This window comes from Rhamphochromis longiceps, linkage group LG14, assembly GCF_057381845.1.
Source record: "Rhamphochromis longiceps isolate RC_006_pf linkage group LG14, R_longiceps_female_GT1.1, whole genome shotgun sequence".
Lineage (NCBI taxonomy): Eukaryota > Metazoa > Chordata > Actinopteri > Cichliformes > Cichlidae > Rhamphochromis > Rhamphochromis longiceps.
In genome coordinates, this window is record NC_140570.1 from 6,698,651 (window position 1) to 6,722,071 (window position 23,421).

The 23,421-nt window shown below is 43.7% G+C and overlaps 1 protein-coding gene across 7 annotated transcripts in view; it reads left to right on the plus strand.

The window, feature by feature from the left end:
- Nucleotides 1-23,421, plus strand: part of usp2a (ubiquitin specific peptidase 2a) — a 57,086-nt gene that overhangs the window by 12,993 nt on the left and 20,672 nt on the right. For all 7 annotated transcript variants that reach the window (XM_085380756.1, XM_085380757.1, XM_085380753.1 and 4 more), the window contains one exon: nt 6,338-7,166. In XM_085380756.1, coding sequence (XP_085236882.1) covers nt 6,399-7,166 — 768 coding nt within the window. In that variant the 5' untranslated portion in view covers nt 6,338-6,398. The remainder of the gene's footprint in view (nt 1-6,337; nt 7,167-23,421) is intronic.

Here is a 23,421-nt window from a genome sequence, read left to right on the forward strand (position 1 = left end):
ACTAGTCTGTTAATCACCTTTTTTCCCCCAGCTCGTTTAGTTGACTAAGAAATTAGTCGCCAGGATCATTTTTAGTGAGAACCAGGTTGAGGGTGGTAAAACAGTAACTACATCAATAAGCTATATTTGTGTGTGTCATTGTTTTTTCTTATGACAACTAAGTTAGAAAAGTCTTTGACTTTTTTCTGATGTGTTTCTTACGGGTTAGGAACGGAAACACATCAGAAAAAAGCAACCACAAAGCAAAGCAATTTGGAGTAATCACTTATTAGCAACTAACTGTTGCTTACATAGCTTATGTTTACATGGATTTTTTTGTATATGCCGGTTACCGATGTCGGACCAAAGTAAGCTTACTACTGTACCAGTCACAGTATACATATGTGGGCGATCGTGGCTCAAGAGTTGGGAGTTCGCCTTGTAATCGGAAGGTTGCCAGTTCGAGCAACAGTCTCGACGAGACCGACAGTCTCGGTCGTTGTGTCTTTGGGCAAGACACTTCACCCGTTGCCTACTGGTGGTGGTCAGAGGGCCCGGTGGCGCCAGTGTCCGGCAGCCTCGCCTCTGTCAGTGCGCCCCAGGGTGGCTGTGGTTACAATGTAGCTTGCCATCACCAGTGTGTGAATGGGTGGATGACTGGATGTGTAAAGTGCTTTGGGGTCCTTAGGGACTAGTAAAGCGCTATATAAAATACAGGCCATTTACATATGTCACTCAAAGGTTCCTCTTGTGATGGAGTACCTGCTCTGTAATATGAGATGAAAAAAAAGACATCAAAATGAATGCTCTAAAAACTAAGACGTGAGAGTTAAGTGTGGAGACAGGAAGAAGAGGGGGATTTCCTTAAAGGGTTATAAGAGGTGTGAAAAATTCCTGCAGTTTGGAACTGTCTGATGGTATGAATTAGTTAAAAAAAAAGAGCTGTGCTCATTGTTGTTTTACATTTACAATTTCTATGCATTCATTTAATTTTCCCTCACATTTTTATTACTTCTGTTTACGCATAGTAATGTGTGAACTACTGTGCTGATAAAGATGCGGTGGACTTACCAGCTTTAGCTGATGCCAGTGGATTTTTTTCCATGAAAAATGGCGTTGCTATCATCAAAGTCTGGTCTGAGCTGTGAAAATCTTGTTTGGTTTGTTTTTAGGCAACAAATTGTCCACTCAAATGCTTGTAATGCAAATAACTGACATAAGCACAGACACATTTTGGGGGGGGGGGGGGGATAAACAGTGTTAAAAAGAGAATAGAATCAGAATTAGGGCTGGGCCATATTATACCGTTCACGGTAATACCGGTATAATGTTAGGCAACGATAGGAAAATGAAATATCGCGATAGAATGGGAGTAAAACGCGCATGCGCAGTGCCTTTGTTTTCATACGCACATGGCCGATTGTTGAGTGAAACAGATGAACCAGAATTGGTTTGTAAAAATGGTGCAACTTCCGTGATGTGGAACTGGTTTGGTGTTTGTCCGTCAGATACACGACAAAGCACATTTTTTTGCAGAACATGCAAGCGGCCGTTGTTATTGTCATATTTGTCGGACTAAGATGCTCTTAAATCTGGGAGTAATCTGGGTCCTAAACTCCGTATGTTTCAGGTCAAACAACACTGCAGCATCACTTAGAGTTAAAAACTGTCTAAATTCTTTCATCTTTAATAAAACGATCAGCATTGCTGCTTTACCAGGTGTAACTATGAAGTTTAACTTCCAGGCATCCATGAAAACTAAAGTTATTACATTTAACGGAGTTAGACGTTAGCAGGAAGCTAGCGGAAGTTAGCTCGCTAGTTTCGCTAGTTACCTAAGCATGATATAGCATGTTCTGACTGAGAGATTTCTGAAAAAAATCAAACGTACAGTTCTGCTATCACTTCCAACATAAATGAAGACAGGAAACTAAACAGCAGTGACGTTTGTAGGGTTACTGAAGTTGGGCTAGCTGGTATATAATGATGTGCTACGTGATCGCTAGCGACACAGCTATGTTAGCATAACATAAACAGTGAAGCTGGAGGACTAACACTTTTCCACTTATAAAAGTTAACGTGAAGGTTCTTCATGGTTAGAGACAAATGCAATCGCATGGCAGGATGTTGTAAACGGACCAAACTTCAGTCAGGAGAACAACTGAGATAATCCATCCACAATATGAGGTTAGTCATTAATAGACTGCAACAACATGGGAATAGAGCAGCTGCCAGAGAATTCAACATTAATGAATCAATGGTACAGAAGTGGAGGAAGCAAGAAGAATGAGTTTAATAAAGTTTGATTTATCTGACTGCTTTGTTTCGCTTAATGTGCCTTATAATCCCGTGCACCTTATGGTCCGAAAAATACGTACTGCACACTGCAGTTTAATGTTGCAAAGCACCTCTTTTTAACTTCAGTGGATATTATACATGGTTATGCTCAGGATATGTCAGCCCATTTCTACTGGAAATGCCTTTTGGTTAAACTTTCAGCAAGGAATTTGCATTTGTACTGTTACATTTTTATAAAGCTTTAATGTACATAAAAACCAGCTTCTTGTTTAAGTGAAAATAAATGGAAGGTTGTCTTTTTGCGCTAGTAATGTTGTGGAGTTGTATTTTGTCTCGCATCAATTATATCGTCGGTTATATCGTTATCGCAAATTTTCAAATATATATCGTGATAAATATTTTTGGCCATATCGCCCTGCTCTAATCAGAATACTACATATAAATTACTGAAAATGGCTGAACTAGTTTTTAAATAATATTCATATATTACTGATTAGGTTGCAATACATAAAAACAATTTAAGTCAGTGGTTAGACTTGATACTCTGCTTCATGTAACCACTTATCCTGATTACCAATGTTAGGGTAATTGGATCCAGATAACGGTAAGATACCCAGGGTACGCTGAACTCATGTCATACAGGGCCTAGGCCTTTTGAGTCACGTTAATATGCGGTACAGGGTCAGCGATTTTGGATAAAAATAAGAACTTTTTGCCTGGCACTTTTGCAAAGCCTAGTGTGGCAGGAAACCCTATAGCTAACAAAAGTCCAAACAATTCATCAAATGCATAGAGCCAGCAGGAAAAGAAACCAGGAAACACTCGGGAGCAAGAGATATAACGTCTACCTGTTAAAGACACAAACAAAATATAATAAATAGTCACACTAGTGAGAAGGCGAATATGGCACAGGTGAACTCAGTTAAGATAATAATGAGGCTGGGAAAACAGCAAAGGAGGGAAGTAAAAATACACAAAGCCACATGAGAAACTAATCCTTCAAAATAAAGCAGGATGTCATCTGAAAGAGGACTCGGATACACATGTTAGTGGGGGTATCATTTCATTCAGTTAAGTGTAAATATTTTGTTAGTAGTGATTAGAGGGATATACGATCGAGGACCTTCAACATGGCTTTAAGGCTTTCCTTATGTCAGATGGCTTGGCAACTACTCCAGTAGTTAACAGGTGTCATGATGGTGGTTATCAGCTTTGTTAAGCATGGCTTTCTGTTTCAGGCTCTGTATGTGCTCACACAAAAAGGGGCGTTTCATACATCAGACTCTTCTTCATAAAATGATCCCTACGAGTGTCACCTATTCCAATCAGAGGTTATCAGGTGATGATAAAACTCTATAAAGATGATAACACCACTGCAAGACAGGAAATGAATGCTGCAGAAGATAGTTAATCTAGTGATAGTGCACAGGGCAGTGAAATAAACATTTAAAACTTACTGTCCCACAGCCTGATAAAGCAGGCGTTTGTCAGCAGATTAAAGTTAAATTAATTTGGTTGGTTGAACAGGTATTCCTGGTGCGTGTTCTGTGGTGTAGTAGTTGCCATTCCAGCCGTGTAAAACAGACTCAGCAGCAGATTAGAACCAAGTATAAAAACATTTATACATTTTCTGCATTACCAGCTGAATACATGAGAAATATACTTATAGTGCTTCATAACTGATGCTAGCAAGGTCCAGCTTAACAAGTTGCACAAAGATAATGTATTCCCCCAGCATAGAATAAAAAAAAATAAAAGAATAATTAAAAACATGCTGTTTGCAAATGACATGAAATACAGTAAGAGGTGCGTGTTTTTGGATGGTTTGTCTCATGAGCCCTTTTGCCAATGATTTTCTTCACTTAACTTCCAGCTGTACTTCCCACCATAATCACCAACTTGGTAATTATGATAAGTAAGTCCAGATTCAGGTTTTATCCTGTCTGAAAACTGTTGGCTGATATCAGACACAGAATCCACATTTTGCTGTTACCATCTATGTTACTCTGCCCAAACTAAAATAACCCTCCACATACCAGCACTGTCAAATGATTGAAACAAACCTTGACCGTCTACAAAGCGAGAGCGAAAGCGAGGCCAGCTTCTCTTTGCTGCTAGTCCTGCTGGCTTAGCAGAACTGCACTGAGTGGCCACAGCCGCCTGGCCTCCCTCTGTGTGTCTTCGCCAGTGCCGTGAGTTGGTCTCTCTCCAAATGGTGCCTGTCTGCCTGCTCCAGATCCATATGCTGAATTATAGATAAAGCTGTGTTCATAGAGACAGAGGGAGAGAGAGAGAGAGAGAGGAAGAGAACAGCAAAAAGGGATCAACAGAGACCCCGAAGGAAAGGAAATTACACTCAGTAGAGGTAGGTGCCGAGGAGGGGGAGAGAAGAGGGGAGACAGGCAGATTAAGGAAATAGGAGCCTCCCTAAATGAACTCAACATGGATCAGCATCACCAGATACTTTTATTTATTTAGACACTGCTGTGCGTGTGAACAAGAGCCTCTCTCTGCCTCAGCCACAGGAACACACTGTCCTGCCCACATGGCTTTACTTCCAGAATTAAGCTAGACTCTCCTGTTATAGCTGTGAGAGAGGGCGAGAGGGGAGACCAGGGCATGCAGGAGGAGCACTGCTGGGTCTACGCAAGCGAGATTATGTTCCATATTTCCTCAAATCTCCATGATTTTTTTTAGCGCTAAGTTAAGAGGAGGGTTCTATGTTGATGAGAGGGATTTAGCATTTGATATCCTAAACTGTGTGTCAGCAAGCATGCCTGCTGGTGTTAATTGTATCACCGTGGTTTTCCCCTGGATTTCATATCATGCTGTTTGTTCTACAGCATGATATGTTCTACTCTTGACTTTGTATGATGTCAGAGGTAGCAGATATGCATTTGACCTGTTTGGGAAGACAAGCCAATCAGGAGAAGGTTGAAACGGAAAGAGTGCTGAGGATTATTTTCTTATAACCATGATGCTACTCTAAGAGTCTAAGGATAAAAATATGGAGCTGGGAATAAATATAAACAGGTCATGTTGATCACATTTTAGTCAAAACCATCATAAATGTTTTATTTTTTCTATGTGCAGTTATGGAGAGCAGCAACAACACCCAGAACAGAATGAAGCGGGCTTCAGTGACAAACGATATAAGTCAAAGAGCTGGGTTGCAAAATGGCTTACAGGTGCAAAGTATCTGTGCTTTAGGTGGCCAGCTTGAAGAGCACATCCAGTGCAGTTGGCTAATTGAATGTGTAGAAAGGTATCATTTGATCCAACAGCCTGAGAGTGTGAGTATGAGCTTGATGTAAACACACTGAGCACAGCTGCTATATTGCAGCAATTTTCCATCTGTCTGGAGCAACAGCCTACACACCTACACACACTTAATCAAAAACACATATAATATCTAGTATGTGTGGAGTTTAAGATGTGTCCATTTAAATATGGAAGACAGTGTTGCATGTGGAGTGATGTACTACTCTGCCACAGTATGCTTTTATGATACCATTAGGACCTTTAGAAATTGCTCCATTATTTTGAGGGCTAACAGAGTTGAGTTAATGCCCATACATTTGAGTTTAATTCTTTTACTATTGCATTATGTAGCACTCAGAAACTAAACTTTGTCCTTTGCCGATAGTGAAATAAGAAACGTTCAGTCTGAGGTGGTCCTGATGATTCTTAGTGTGCCAACTGGAATCCAGTAAGTGTGGAAAAAACACTAGCGCATGCTCAGGAAATGGACTGCAGCAATGCAAAGGAAATGGGATTTATGGTAAATTCGTTTAGACATGACAAAATACTGATGTCATTCTCTAAATGGCAGGACAGTGAGTCAGGATGAGTGAATGAATCAGCGTTTGTTTTCATATTCTGCCATTTAAACTCAGTCATGCACAGCCTTGAATCATTTTGTCTCTTTAAAACACAATTAACGCTCAATGGAGCGAGGGTAAATGATGGCCTGCCCACTGCCTACATTGTTGCTGTGGTATTGATTGGATTGTTGCTGATGAACTAATACAGGGCTCTTGTGTCTTTGCTGTGTGTGCAGTCGATGCTGTCTTCCAGAGGCTATCCCTCTCCCTGGCTGAGAAACCAGCAGCAGCAGCAGTATGTCCCGTGTCTCCTCCACCGCAAAGCGATACACTGGCCCCTCTTACACCAGCCACTACAGCTCCTACAGCTCCTCCCTAACCCCAGGCCTTAGCTCCTACAGCGAGCGGGACAGGCTGTCCTCCTACAAGTCCCACACCTCCTCCTCCTCTTCATCCTCCTCCTCAGGTTACTTATCCTCTACCTATCTGAGCAGCGCCGCCGTCCGCAGCCACAACTACAGCACCTCCTCGGACCCTGAGCGTGACCGGGGTCGAACCATCCCTCGCACTGACATCCTTGGCAGCAGCAGCAACCGCCGGAGTGAGAGCCTCAGCAGAACCCCACTCAAGAGCTATGGAGGGTCAGGGCTAAGTGGGGGGTCAGCCTACACTGGCTACAGCTCCTACGCTTCATCCCCAGCCCAGTCCAGCTACCTCTCCTCTTCTCCGGTGGCCTCCAGCATCTCGCTCAGTCGACGAAAATCTGTATCCCAGAGTGACCTGAGCAGGGACCTGGCCTCTCTGAGCCTCAATGATGCTTCCTCCTCAACCCCTTCTTCATCCACCAGTGCCCTGCGGAGCTACCGCAGTCGGACCAGTGATGTGGCTGAGTTGTACGGCAGTAGCTCCCGACCCGGCTACTCAGGCCTGTCCCGAAGCACTACTCAGGAGACCCTGTCACGGAGCTCCACCCAGGAGGCCTTCAGCAGGAGCAGAGCATTCAGCTCTTCAGCATGGGACCCAAGCAGTAACCAGCTGTCCCATTCCCCAACGAGGGACTCTACGGTAAGAACAAGTCCCATGTTCTTGTTGTGCTTTAACTGGAGAAGCATTCCTTTACAGAGGATCCTTGGCAGGATCTTTGGCAGGAGCCAAGGAAGGCTGAGTACTATGAAAGCTGCAGTCATCACCACAAAGCTTTCCTTTTATTAGTCTGCACATGGTAAAGACCCACAATGCTCTGGTGCTACCAGTAGCACTGTTTCCTACCAGTTGGGGGCACTGTTGTTCACATTAATTTCAGTGCACTTGAAGTCTGGGTTTACAGTATTCTTGCACACCTTACACTCTCCTGTGGTTTTTACTGTTACAACTCTCCGCTAGGACACAGTTACAATGCTCCTTATTCTTTTAACTCTCTTATTGTACTGTACAAAAGTAGTTTGATGGTTATCTGACAGCTCTTTCTAAGCCCAGCAGTCTCTCAAAGAGCAGACGGGTCCTCTCAGCATCAAGAATAATGACTCAGGTTTCCACTGCGTGGATCCCAAAGTATGACTGATCCACTTTTCCTTTGGATTAGTCTCAGTAACTGCTTCCATGGATGGAAGGAGGAAAAGTGGGAATTAGGGAGAATTTGTGAGAAGTCTGTTTGAAAGTGGCTTTCAGATAGAATAAATCTGTCATCTTTATTGCATCAGATATGCTCCAGAATGTGACATTCTTTATTCATTTAGTTCTTCTGCTCATCATGTTCATTTGCATATATGAAAAGCAGAAGGATATCTTCTCAACTATCAGCTGGTTTGCTGGCTGAGCCTGACAGTAGGGTGACAGAACTAATACCAGAGTGCATTTTTATGCACTCTGTGCTAGCTTACTTGACATTTTTATTTCTGTCAAGTAAGCTAGCACAGCCTTTACTGTAGAGGCCCCAAAGGCCCATTCTAAACCAGGCAATGTCTAAACCCTGTAATGTCCAGTCAGCTGTATGTAACTCCCATGCGTGTTACTGAGAAGTGAATGTGTTTTAGGGCTCACCGGGTATGGTTAACACTTTTTAGCACTTTTTTTTAAACAATAACTTAATATATTAACAGTTTCATATCACCAAGACCCTGCACATCCACACAGATCTTAGCTCAGGTTGATAGTGGGTGCTGCAGTACTGGGAGTGTGTGTGTGTGTGTGTGTGTGTGTGTGTGTGTGTGTGTGTGTGTATACCCACACGGCCTTGAGGAGAGGTCTTATCTGCCAAATTACTTAAAATAACCAGCGTGGGCTATACGTGCACTGGCTCTTTAAAACTAACTGCCATTGAGAACAATGAAAAGAGAAGACATAATAGTACACTTTACAGTATTACGGCACTCTGGACTATGGAGTTTTAACAGTGGAAACTAACTGCTGCCTGCTGACATCAGGGGTAAACATAGCTCATGCAAGTCTTTATTCACAAACATGACCTAAGATAACCAAGTCATTTCAAAAGAGTGTTCCCAAAGAACACTTGGGATCATGGTGCTGCTGGGTTAACTATAGAGACAAAAAAAGTCAGGCTTTATTAAAGCAAAGGTGAAATACTGGTTATAAAGAATTCCTTGTTCTTTGCTAGGGTTATTCATTTTAACCCCTTAGGTAATCAACACCTTTTTAACACGCAAGGTCTGAAAAGTGCAGGACTTTAACTGGAGGTCACCAGCTGGCCTGTGCATATTGCTAATGAACTCAAGCACATATAATCACCATCTTCCCAGGGGCTTGGTGTCAACACTGACAGCAGAGCGTGCAGAAAGCAGCCCCAGTGGATTTTGACTTACGAAGCTGTGTAGTGCTTTAGACACGTCTTTGGGAAAACAATGGATGTACTGATTAGACCAATAGATTATATATAAAAGATGGAAGTAGCTTCCCAGTCTGGAAGGTTAAGCTAATGTTGAATGCCTTAAGCTTATATTCTTCCCAGTGGCCAGCAAATGGTGAGTTCTCTGGTTTCAAAAAGAAATCTAGTTGTAAAATAAGTATACTGACTTGCACTTGATCAGTGATCTCAGCAAATATTTTCCTGGGATCCATCCCCGAGTACTCTGGTCCACATGCTTAAGTATGATTAAGATTTTTTTCCCTCTTTCCTGCAAACAGTTTCACAACAATTGCTGTAATGTTTTTGATGGCCAGAGACTGGCATTGCCACCTATTTTGTGTGAAGGTACGCATAGCGACATTAAGAAAACCCATGGTTATCAACTTGCTAAGTCAGTACAGTGATGTAACCCCTTAGCCTGACTGCCGATGTTACAGTAAGTGAAGCCTGATAACAGAAAGATAACCTGGGTATGCTGAACTTGCTTTGCAGTACAGTGCACAGTTCCTGTTGCTTGCACTTGTTTGGTGTATGAAAATAGTGTATGTCCACCAGCCCAGACTCATTGTTTCTTACTGATTTTAATGCAGCCAACTTTGTTTATTTCCCTTCATTTTTTTTAATCTCCTTTTTTCAGCCTCTTTATGTAGAATGTGACCACTTGTCTTTTTTCTTGGGTACCTCGGATTTTCACACTGATACTATAGTGGCATCTAGTAAAAATCTGGGACGAGTTCTAGTTTGGGTGACCTGACGTCAAGGTCAGAGGTCAAATTTTCTGAAAATCTTGTGACTCTTGTGAAAGTAGATATGCTTAAATAGAACTTTGACAAATAGGCAGGCAATGAAGTGTAATCACTGTGTGGTGCATATGTGCATGGCCATGACAATGCAGGTAAGAATGCATTGTGATTAAGAGAGCTTTCAAATGCTGAGGCTTAATAGATCATGTATCCTTCTGGTGGGTCGAGTATCCAAAAGTTGTATTCAAGTACGAGTAGCAATACTTTAAAAAATTATTACTCAAGTAAAAGTGAAAAGTAGTCGTCAAAAAAGTTACTCAAGTAAGAGTAAAAAAAGTACTTGGCGAAAAGACTACTCAAGTAGTGAGTAACTGTTTGAAATATCCGATTTATTTATTAAATAAATGTTACCAGACAAACAAATATAAATAAATATACAAATTTTACCATTTTCAAAAGGAATATATGTAAAAACATCAACAAAATAAGGCACAACAATTCTAATTTCCAGATTTCAGTTTTTCACAACATAAAGCTTTTTTCACCAATACCTACAGTAAATAATATAAATATATAAACAGTGCAAACAATTTCCAGTGACAAGATATGCTGTAAACGTTATATTCATTTTTGCTCCAAATGGCACAGCAGCCTCAGAGAAAACATTAGAACGAGGCATCTTCAACATATGTTCATACAAGGCAGCTCAGTTTACCATAAGTTGTATGGGTGTGCATTTATTTCTGCATATTTAGCAAAAATGTGCCATTTCTTAACTCAGTGAGGTGATGGTTAAGCTTAAGCAGCAGTTTGCTCTCAAGGTTCTTTCTGTGAAGCTGTAACTGTTTAGCAGTGAACAGGAGTCCTGCATGACTAAGAATCCTTCACAAGCTCCAGATGCAGGAAGAGCTGTATTGACTTTGATCGACAGCTTCTTGATGTGAGGAAAGCCATGCAATAGATCCACACCTCCAGTGAATGGACACGAAAGGTACCTCTCCAGCTCCCCTGCTTCTGGCTTTCCTGACCCCATGGATCCATCATCTTCATCGAATAGGCCGCTGTTTGTGCTGGCCTCATCCAGCTCTGTGTCTAGGCAATGTTTGATGAAGTGGAGACCTGGGAAAGATGTAAGGTTTTCAAAAGAATTAGGTCTGGTCATTATAGTGCTGTATACACTGCCAAGCTGCACACTATGATCAGTGTGTGAATGTGTGTGTGAATGGGTGGATGACTGGACGTGTAAAGCGCTTTGGGGTCCTTAGGGACTAGTAAAAGCGCTATACAAATACAGGCCATTTACCATTTACCATGTTTGTTTGGAGCTAGCCTCCAAAAGCTGGCCATACACTGTGCGATTTTTGGCCCATTTAGAGCCGATTTTTCAGTTGCGCAACCGTTTTGGGGATCGGCCTGTGTTTTGCCTTAATCGTGTGTGCATCGTGTAGTGCGAGGTTTTGAATGGCATAGCTAGCACCCATGACACAATCCACATTGCACAAGCTTTTGTATTTTGGCTATCTTAACAGTTAAACTTATTAGCATTATCACAAAGCTATGCTAAAAGTGCTCACTCAACATTATTATAAGTGAGATCTGATACAAATAAGCCACCAAGCTCTAAACACACTCTTGGGTTAGTCAGACATATTCAACAGAGAACAGTATTATTATCATTTAAATGTTGACACATTTTGTTGCCACAGTTGTGTGTATTGTTGTTCTCCCATCAACAACACAGATTCAGACCACTTTCAGTCTATTGTTCAAAGTGGTAGTACTTTTTAAGTTTCTTACTGCTTTTTAAAGCCAGCTCTTTGAAAAGACACTAATGGCCCTTCACTGACACTTTTCCATGTTTGCTTGTGGAGACAAACAGCTACAACAGGGCACTGTGGCATCCTTGAGACTAAACTCAGCAGATCCATTTGTGCTTTGTGTCTAGACTTTTTGTTGGGTCAACAGTATGTTTAGACAGTCTGACTCTCGGTTTGACACCTTAGCCAGACAGCTTATGGTTTGATTTAAGAGAAAATAAACAGTCTGGTACAAGATGGAGCTTTTCCTTGTTCTTTGGCAGAGAAGGGCCAGCCTTTTAAGTAGCTCAGGTTTACAAGCTGCTATTGTAGTTCTGCCTGATTGGTAGGTTTGTGGGTGTGCCATATCTGTCAGAGCAATCATTATAGCAGGACTCTAAAACTACTGTTCACTGCCCCAGTACTAAACCTGCAGTGGTTTTTGAGTATCACTACTCGGATCTTTAAATCCAAGATGGCCTGTTATTGTTTGGACCTTGAGGTTAACACACAGAGATGGTTCAGATGTAAATCATCTGTTTTGTTTTCTAGCTGTGGCAGCTGGTTGACTACCACTTCTAAAGTGCTATGCAGATGTCAGCATATACTGTCTGGTCATTTGTGTCTGATAGACGTTCTGATCTTTCTTCCAACTAAATAGTCACTCATAGCAACTGGCTGAGCCCTGACTTTCTCTGGCGAGTTTCACCAAGAGCTTAGAATTGTTATTTCACAAGTAAACTCAAAAGATTGATGAATATAGACCGCTAAATCAAGAGCTTTGCTTTGTAGGTCAGCTTTCCCTCCTCAACCACCATCTGATGCTGAGGTTACGTCAAGCCACTATAGGAACAATGGGAATCAGTGTTTAATTGTTGACTTAATTTGTTAGTTATCTGATAGTGTGACAGAATATACTCAAGTCAAGATTCATATATTACTTAGTGCTGGCTCTCCGCCATATTTCACAGTCTTTCTTATCAGAGGGAATTAGCTTAGAAAACCATAAAGATCAATTTTCTCACCTGAACCAGTTGTGGAACTTTAGATATTTTCTTAGTTTAATGTGAGTTTTATGTTGTATTTGTGAGGAACCATGTAAAAAAACATCCCAGAAAAGAGAAGATGCCTTTTTTTATCTAAAAACTAATTTCCATCTCTATCCCTGGCAATGTAGGCACAGTATTAAATATCTAATAAATAAACTATTATCTGCTTATATATGATATATATAATTTGCAGATATTTGTGTCTGACTTTGGCATCTGTTCTCAATAATACATGCAGATTCTTAACCAAGCTAGCAAGACTGAGCTGATAACTAGAGCTTGGTTACTTCTGGCTTCAAAATCCAGACAGATGCCTCTGTCAACTTTTTATATACAGTTTATGGATTCTATTTGATACCACATGAACCTGGAGACAATCTGACTATGACAGAAAGATGGATTAATGGTAGCTGCTTTATATTGAAGGATCGCCTGCATTCTTCCTTTAGTTCTGAATCTGAATCGGTGCTAGTAAGTCAAAGTATGCTCTGTACGACGCGTGACTATAGAATGAATAACGGCGCACGAACAGCAATAAAAAGTATGAAATATGTTGTTCCTAGATTAAATTTAAACATTTGAGCGAGGAGATAATCAGCCTGATGTGCCTAAGTAATAGAACAGTCCTCCCAAGGTAACTGTACACTGACTTCTCCCAGAAAACACTGCTCAGACTCATTTGTCCCAATTTTAGATTATGTAGCTTTTTGCATCACATATCAGAATACAGACCCTTCTCACATTGCAGGTTTCTTCTTCAGGGATTTAGACTCTTTCTCTCTCTCACACACACACACAGACACACACAAGTGTTTAGTCTGCAGATGGACTGTGCTCTTTGGTTATTTGTTGTGTACACACACTTGAGTCTGGGTTATGATATTGTTGTTGGGTACATGTTGCACTTCCTCCACTTCACACACCGGATCAGCTAAAATCAGCTTGTACTTATGTTACTTTTGTCAGCAATTCGCCTGTTTGATGCAATGTTGAATTATACTGCCCATACGTGGAAGGGCAGGTACAGGACATTTGGTTGTTTTATTAACTACATTCATTGGGAAATTTCTTTTTAGCATGAATATAATTCCGGGTGTCGGGTGAGCTGTCATCAAAACCTTATAGTCACAGGTGCTTATAGTCAACAGACCTGTGTGATCACAAGCATTACTGTAACTTGTAGCTCTCAGTATTTCTACGGCAGGTCTATTTGGGGTTGCCTGAAGTGTAAAATGTGACCATCATTCACTTAGAAAAAAGGATGAGACAGAACATTAAGTCCTCCTTACTCACAATAATTCCACCTTTGTGTGCCACCTGACTGCCATCATGGAAACACTTGTTTTTCTTTAACACTTTTTCTGTGAACTCCACGAAAGTCCATGAGTGTACTCTGACACTAAGAGGGTTAGTCTGTATTTATCTTACTTTTGCGTTCCTCAACTTTGAACCTTAGACTTGAATTTTTACCATGAGTTTTGTTATCTTATTAGTAATCTTTGGTATTTTGATGAATGTCATCATTGATCAACTAGTTATTACTCACTATAACCCTTGTTACTTTTGTCTAAGTAAACCTGGAATAGCCAACAGGAGTTATTCCTGTGATCTGTGACCTAATTAAACACTTCATTGATGGGTTTACAGGATTAATTCATAGTTTCAGGTCAGAGAATGTTATATGGTGTTCATTTTGTAACTTCTGTTACTAATACAGTGTACCATTTGGACATTAGTTGTTGTTAATCTGCTACATGCGGACTGTATGGGATATTTAGCAGACTGCTGAGCGGCACTCTGTGCTTGCTTGGGTACTGCTGATAGATCTAGGCTGTCATTCTACTACACCCTCTCATTAAGACAGACCAGAACTAACACTAATGTGTCTATGTCTTTGCTGGTGATTCACCGGAAACGTCATTAACAACCGTTTCTTTTTAGGACTGCACATCCTAATTTTAGAACTACTTGTCCCTGCCATCACATTAAGAGTGTATGCTGTCTTTCCCTTACAGCCGATGTTTCTTCCTCACTTTAGCTATTACCATACTATTACACTGATTTTTATACAGTAGTTGCCCTTATGGGTGACTTTTGTGTCGTGATCGAAATGGAGATGCGTAGTCTCCTTGGAGCACAGCGTTTAGTCCTTCAGACTGTAGCAGCAGCGCGGAGAAGGCTGGACTGACGTAGCCAGCACGGTTGGAGGCGGCCGCTGACGTTTGTTGTGGGCCGATTTTTTTTTTTTTCTTCACCCGAGCCCAAAGGGGGCGGGCCTGCAGTCCGGTAAAACGGAATGGGAACACAATGTGCATTTATTTGCATTTACAGACCCACACCGCCGAATGGACCCTCACCTGCGTAGAACGACACAGCGGCCAGTTGCTCTTATAACACTCGGCTTTACCACGTGTTTGTCGCTTTTAGCGTGTTCATTGCAGTCTGTAGTAGCACGGCGTGGAAGGAGAAGCCACAGGTCGTCTATATCGATGAATGAATGACTACAAGCAGAGAAAGCTGGTGAAACGTGTGATTGGCTTCCCTGAGATAGAAAGCTCATCATCCAGTCAGCGGGAGCACTCGGAGACCTACGCCGTTGTCTGAGTAACTCGTACCGGTGATCGGTTTCATTCCTCCGCCAGCATGCCGAGCATGCGACAGTCCTACACGGTGACAGTTCCCGAGGAGCCGCCCGCCGCTGCTTTCCCGTTCCTAAAGCAGGAGATGCGAAGAAAAGGCAGCATGTCCGGGTCGGTGCTGGTGTCAACGTTCGTGGGGCTTATCATCAACCAAGCCAAGGTAAGAGACAGCGAGAGTGCCTGCTGTGAGCTCTGAGCTCCGCCGGGAGTGCATCACACCAAACTCCATTCAAAAATCTGACAATTTAACCGTTATATTTATAATGCTCCATTTGTACTTCAAAGGTTCCAGCTAAGATTGTATATTTGTCAGTGGTTTATATAATGTGAGTATAATAATAATATGTGGTATTTGATATGTATCTACTGTGGGATTCCACTGTAACAAACTTCAGAAAGTAAAATATACAATATATTCGTGTAAAGTTTCATATTATACTGAATGTATGAAATTCTCATTAATTTGCAAGTGTATTTTATCATCATGTTTTATTATCTGTGTAAGTGCTGGGATGTGTTGGAGGGCTAATGATTCCTGTGGGAGGATTTCTCGTTAAAATAGGCCACAGATCTTACTTCACTCCCGGTGTTATGCATGTTGTGAAAGATGAAGCGAGTTTAACGCTGAATGAATCATTTGCAGAGGTAAGCCGCTCTCTTAAGCCGAGCTGTACTCTGCTGGGCCAGGATCAGTAGGGCTGCACTGGCAGGTCACTGGTTATATAACCAGCATTTAATCCCCTTCATACACTACAGCTGCTCCTACTATACTGCTCGTATGAATCCCATTGTAGTGTTACAGTGGAGTTAGATGCAGGAATAAATCATTCTGGCTGACCTGTATGTATGCAACACAAAGTATAGGAGGAGGAGGTTGCCTCTTGCTGTTTCTGTATGGGCTCTATCACATGTACACATAAATGTAGGTGTGAGGAAAATTCTGACAGTCAGTTCCGTCTGTTGAGGAAAAAAGTGTGTGGTACTTTCTACTCTAAATATCTATTGATGTTTACTCCTCAGCCAGTCATGTGATCGCTGGCTGTGTTGTTTGCTCACTGAGTGCCCTTGTCAGTTTTCTTTGTGTATTGTTGTTTTTATAGTTGAAAAGTGTTCTCTGTAATTTGGATGAGTGCAGCCAAAAACACAGTGTGTTTTATGCCAAGTGAAGAACTAAACAAATCCACTAAGTCGACTTGCTAACTGCCCTGATACAAACAGAAGAGGAATGACCTTAAGTGCTGTGAGGCTTGCTGCTGCTGCTGGTGTGTGTCTGTGTGCATGTTCTTGGGCTGCAGCGTGGAGTGGCTCTGCTGTGTGCCAGCTTCTGTTATGTAATGACAAATCACATTAGAATACACTTTACAGCTGGCCCAGCCTGGTGCTCTGCTGCGCTCGTTGCTGTTGTCTGTTCCGCTGTCAGCGTCCCACCTGCTCTTCCCGTCCTGCCCCTCTCCTTCAGCTCTGGCTCAGCACCTCCTCCATCTCTGCAGACCACCGCTTGCCCATTGAACATGTCGTATCCTTCTGATGGTGAGCTTACAGTGGGTAATGTGTGTTGTCATCTGTGATGATGCACGTGTTTGTACACTGCAGGCTCAGGGTGAACCAGCTGGTAGATTAAAGGTTGCTTTCTACCACAGCTTACCAACTCATTCTCACTGAGTTCCAACTTCAAAAGTTGTTTGTTGACAGAAAATAATATCCAGCCACTTTGAAAACCATCATGTGTAAAATTTGATCACGAATCTGTCTTTTCAGATAAGTGTTAGTGTAATTCTATGACTTCAGTTGCTAACAGTGATGTTGGTTGGTTAAATGAAACTCTGAGATCATGACTCGCTGCTTTGTTTTCCATAAAGATTTTAATGGCAGGTAATCACCACTCTTAGTCAGCACCAGCTCGACAGCTTGAGCAGCAGCTCTTCTGTCTTCACAAAGAACAGAGCATCGTCTCTGTTCTGGCTCCGTGCTAACACAGTAACAGTCATCCACCCAGCAACACATGTTGGTCATGGGTGATTGTGGCAAACACAACCTCAATAACTGAGCTGTACACTGTAGACCCAAATGCTTAAAGTAGTTATGAAGATTAAACTTGTTTTTGATTTGATTAAACTCATGTTTTGATTACCTTGAATTATTATGGATTATAGACTGTAGTCAGTTTAATTAAGATGGGCAGGAGTTATGGCTTGTTCATGCTCATCATTCTTACTTTTAGTTCAAACATTTTAAAAGTGTTTTCTGTCCCCACTTGTTTTAGTTTTATCCTACTGTGAGTTAGAGACATTGGGAGATACTGTGGATCATAAAGATGTTATTGAGTTGACTTTTTCACTGCCAGCCCACAGTTCATTTCCTCTGTTCTTCTACATGTGACAAAGCAAGCCTCAGCTAAGATAATCTGTATCTGTAGATAAAAAGGAATGTTTATGTGAATAATGAATCCCCCACAAGTGATTAAAATGAGTACATAATAACACTCTTTTAGCTCTGGCTATAACCTTTGCAAGGGACACACAGAATTTACATACACATATCTACACACAAATCAAAGATTTTGCTGTAGTGTTCATATTGTTGTAACTTTTCCCGCAGCGTATACAGTGTTGTAACATACATGCTTCCATGTAGTGAAACACCTGACTGTGAAAAGCATTTCATTTGCTGGGTGATTATAGACAGGAGACAATAAGAGTAGTTATTTTTATCTATAAAGAATTTCCAAATAGTTATTCCCTGATATTACCAGGGTATAATTGATATTTTTGTATAAATTTATGTAATGTAAGAAGGTGACCCAGTTTCACTCTCTTCAAGATATGCAGGGTAGAAAAATATCATCATTATGCAAACCCTCTCTTAATAGGGAGTAACATCATCATTGTTAAAACACATATACTGACCATGTCTTACATTTATCATGTGGTCTTTGATATATTTTTTCTTGAATGCCTGTCAGAGGAGTAAAAATCTCTCTTTCTGTTGGTCACTTTCTGTCTTCCTATGAAGTCATTCTGGGAAGCAGAGCCAGAATCTGGGATTACTTATCCTTTCCATCCTCCTCACCTTGTTTTGACCCATTTTGCTCCCAAGCCACCCTCCTCTACCCAGCAGTCCAAACATCTTTGAATTAATTGAGCATAGTTGATGGACAGATTTTACCTGCACCGAGCTGGGCTTGTGCCAAAATGCTCATTTCCTGTGTCTCTTATTCCCATCTCTAGGGAGCAGTCCAACCTGGCCTCTGGAATGCTTTTTAAAGTGGCCTCCCTGTTCCTGGTGCTTTTTAACATAAGAGGAGTAAGATTTCAGCTCCCCTGCTTGCCTGAGCTTCTTCTGACATTTATGAATAGAGCATTTATACAAATTTATCCCTCTGGGCTGCCTCTGTTGTGCACAGTGTGCTCACATGGAACAACAGGGAATATGAGGAGTGGATTCATATTCTTTCCTGTGCCTGCTCTTTTTTTTATCTCCGGTCTTCTGCTTTCTTTATTTTCATCTTTTTAGTCTTCGCAGCACACTTTGGTTTTGTGATGATATTCCCTGTTCTTGTACTTGCAGGTGTGTCATTTTTACACCACCTTAATGTTTTTATCAAATACACCAGATTAATGCAGTGAATTTAGGATATGTTGCTTAAAAGTATTCAGATTTTTTTTTAAAGTGAGAGACGTCTAAATATATGTAAATATTGTGGGGGACCACTGGAGGGCTCCACTCACACCCAGTTCTCAGGAAGTGCTGTTGCTGTGTTTTGGAGGGAAAAATATTCAGTTGTGTGGTGATGAGTAATAAACCAGCAGTGTTAATCGAGAGCTCTCGTGTCGTCTGTGTTTACCTCCACATTGGTGACCCCTGACTCAAACATGCTGCAGTCCGATGGTGGCACCGACTCCGCTCTGGATGCATCAGCTGCCGTCAGCCCTCTGCCTCCGGCTGCAGCTACGTTTGCTGTAGCGCTCGAGCTGCCGGACTTTTGGCTTCACGATCCCCCATTGTGGTTCGTGCACGTGGAGGCTCAGTTCGCCCTTCGTGGCATCTCGGCTGACGACACGAAATATCACCATGTGGTGGCCTCTCTCGACCCGCTAGCCACCCGTCGTGCGTTGACTCTCCTCCGGGACCCACCCACCCGAGGGAAGTACGCCGCCCTTAAGGAGCTGCTTCTTCGGCGTTATGCCCTCTCCGATGCAGAGCGAGCCGAGAAGCTCCTCTCCCTCTCAGGCCTGGGTGGCGGTACAACTCTCGAACTGATGGAGCACATGCTATCCTTTCTCGGACCGGACGACGGGGGATTCCTCTTCGTCCACATCTTCCTCTTCGCCCAAGTCAGACGGTCGGTGGCGACCGTGTGGGGATTTTCGCCGTTTGAATAATGTCATGGAGAACGACCGTTACCCCATTCCCCACATCCAGGATTTTTCCGCCCACCTCGCCGGCACCTCAATTTTTTCTAAAATTGACTTGGTGCGGGGGTATTACCAGGTTCCCGTGCGCGCCGAAGACGTCCCCAAAACTGCCGTTATTACCCCTTTCGACCTGTTTGAACTTTTGCGCATGCCGTTCGGCCTGAAAGGCGCCGCCCAGACTTTTTAGCGGTTGATGGACTCTGTCTAGCGCGGGCTGCCTTTCGTCTTCGTGTACCTTGACGATATATTGGTGGCCAGCTGTTCTGAGAGTCAGCACGCGTACCATCTGCATCAGGTTTTCCAGCGCTTGGCGGCACACGGCCTGATCGTCAACCCCTCCAAGTGCCAGTTCGGCTTGCCGGTTCTGGATTTCTTGGGCCACCGCATTTCCGCTGACGGTGTGGTTCCGTTGCCAGACAAGGTCCGGGCCGTCTCGGCTTTTCCGCGTCCCGCGTCCGTTAAAGCGCTGCAGGAGTTCTTGGGGATGGTCAATTTCTACAACCGCTTTCTCCCCAGAGCTGCGCACCTGCTGCAGCCTCTCTATGCTGCCTTGAAGGGTAAAACAGCTAAGGACCAGATTGATTGGCTCCCTGAACGCATCCAGGCATTTTCTGGGGCGAAGACCGCGCTGGCTAATGCCGCCCTGCTGGCTAATGCCGCCCTGCTGGCTAATGCCGCCCTGCTGGCTCACCCGTTTCCGTCGGCGGAGATTGCGTTGACCTCTGACGCGTCGGACGTGGCGACCTGTGTTAGAACAGCGGGTCTCCGGTATCTGGCAACTGCTCGCTTTTTTTAGTCGCACGCTTAGGGACAGTGAGCGCAAATATAGCGTTTTTGACAGGGAGTTGCTGGCCCTGCACCTCGCGACGTGGCATTTTCGTTTTTTTCTCGAGGGTCGGAGCTTCACCGCGTACGTCGATCATAAACCCTTGACATTCGCGATGTCCAAGGTCTCTGATCCATGGAGCGGGCGCCAGCAGCGCCAATTGGCTGCCATTTCCGAGTTCACAACTGACATTGAGCACGCGGCTGGTAAGTCCAACTGACTGTCTATCCCGCGTGCTGGTTTCTCCCGTTTATGTTGGCATAGACTTTGAGGCTTTGGCCGCTGACCAACAGGCCGACCCGGACGTCCCAAGCCCTTCGGTCTGCGCAAACGGGCCTTGTACTGGAGGACAGACCTGTGTGGAACGGCGGGCCTAGCCTGTTTTGTGACGTTTCCACCAGCCGTCCACGCCCTGTAGTTCCCCTTTCGTGGCGTCGTCGCGTTTTTGACTCCGCACACGCCCTCTCTCATCCAGGCGTCCGGGCCTCGGTCAAGCTGGTCAGCTCTAGGTTTACGAAGGCCGGGCCTTCATAAATCGGTGAAAGACTGGGCTGCCGCGTGCATCCCATGCCAACGTGCTAAGATCCATAGGCACACACAGGCGCCCCTCGAATCTTTCCGCGTTCCAGGGAGGCGTTTTGATCATGTACATGTGGATCTGGTTGGTCCTCTGCCGCAGTCACAAGGTTTCACGCACCTTTTGACTGTAGTGGACCGCACAACCTGCTGGCCCAAGGCAGTGCCTCTGGCATCCACTACAGCAGCAGCAGTGGCCAGGGCATTTTTGTCAACGTGGGTTTCGCGTTTCGGTCCCCCCGCCGACATCACCTCAGACAGAGGCCCCCAGTTCGTTTCCGAGCTTTGGTCTGCCATGGCTGACGGCCTGGGGGTCAAGGTCCACCGGACCACTGCGTACCACCCGCAGGCCAACGGGATGTGCGAACGTTTCCACCGGTCGCTTAAGGCCGCGTTCCGTGCTTCTCTCACAGATGGCAACTGGGTTGACCGCCTTCCATGGGTTTTACTGGGGTTGCGCTGTGCGGTTAAAGAAGGCCTCGGGGTTTCCTCGGTCAGCCCCTCCGGGTCCCCGGGGAATTCTTGCCCGAGAGCCCACCCCGTGCTTCGCTCCCTCTGTGCTCTCTCTCCGTCCCCCAAGAGACTCGTTTTCTCTTCCTGGCCCAGTGCACCATTGTGTGCCCGACACCTTTGTTCCGAGGTCGTTGGACTCTTCGCAGTTTGTGTTTGTCAGGCATGACGCTCATAGGCCTCCGCTGCGTCCACTGTATGACGGCCCCTTTAGGGTTATTCAACCGAGCCAGAAGCATTTCCTTTTGGATTTTGGGGGTCGGCAGGAGGCTGTTTCTATTGACAGACTTAAACCAGCATATGTGCTTCTGGATGATCAGGTGGTGCCGGCTCAGGCCCCCCGCCGTGGCCGCCCGCCTTCCACTGGACTGGACAACCCTGCTTCCTCTGGGAGCGCGCCCACCTGGCAGGGCCCGAGCTATCTTCAGCTTTTCCTGACCGCCCATGCCAGCCTGGCCCTCAGGCTCGTTTCCCCTCCGCCAGCTCTCCACCTCCACGGTTCAGCCGTTCTGGACGTTTAATTAAAGCAAGGGTTCTGGACTAGGGGATGACCCTACTGGGTGTTCGGGGGGGGGGGGGGGGCATGTGTGGCGGACCACTGGAGGGCTCCACTCACACCCAGTTCTCAGGAAGTGTTGTTGCTGTGTTTTGGAGGGAAAAGTATTCAGTTGTGTGGTGATGAGTAATAAACCAGCAGTGTTAATCGAGAGCTCTCGTGTCGTCTGTGTTTACCTCCACAATATATGTCATTGACCTGTTCTCCCGAGGTCACTAGCTCCAAACTGGGCAAGCAAGAAACAAAAAATCCAAGAGTACTGAGGGTGAGTGATGTGTGAGATGAATATACCTATTTAAATTATGATTATGGAGGTATGCAGATCTAGGGGATTTGCATGTTCAGGCTTGTTTCACTGTCATAAGTAGTTACTCCTGTGTGTGTGTGTGTGTGTGTGTGTGTGTGTGTGTGTGTGTGTGTGTGTGTGTGTGTGTGTGTGTGTGTGTGTGTTGTAGCGTTAGAAAGCGTTAGAAAAGAGAAAATTATGTGTGAAAATATCACTTATATTTGACTCAACACCTGCATTTTGTAAAAAAGTAAAATATTTGGAATTTATTTTGAAGAGTTTAACATCAAACAAGCCCGTTCTTTTCTGGTCCAGACACTGCTCTTCCTAATCCACTGTGCTCACTTCTGTTTACAAAATAGGCTGCATAGTTTGTCCATAAACTGTACCTAAAAGATGAACATAACATCTGTAACATAACAAAGCCTGTGAACTTTTGCCCACCCAAGCGGAGGAGTTCATGTGTCTTGGGGTCCAGTCCACGAGTAAAGGGGAGGGAGGAAGCAAGAGAGTCAGAAAATTCTTCTCTATTTTCGACTGAATTAGTATTGTAGACTCCAGGTAATGTCACAGTTCTCTTAACACTGTATGTTATGATATGTTTATAGGATGAGCACCTAACTGAGCATTTAGCTGCTTTGTTAATTGAATGCATACATCTGTGCATTTGGCCCCCTCGTCGGTTTTCTGCTAGTTAAACAGTGTAAATGCAACTGGTAGAGCCTTCCATGAGTGTAATCCCACACTCACAGCCTGTGCTTCTGTACAGTGCTCACAGAGAAGAATCGCTGAATTAGCAGAATTAGCAGAACGGGTGTAGCTGTCATTAAAGTGGTCTGGTATGATTCCTGCACTGTTACACACAAATGTTTAAAGGGTTCTGTTTCATACACTGTTTAGTCACTAACATTCTAACTGTATTTTACACTGAGTCTGAAGTCAGGTTGTAGGATGAAAGAAAAATATTAAGTCTTTTCTGCACAGTATATTGCAGAATCACAGTATAATGCAAAGAGGTCAGTGCTCCACGCTTGTTCACTGATATTTTTCAATTTTCCTTT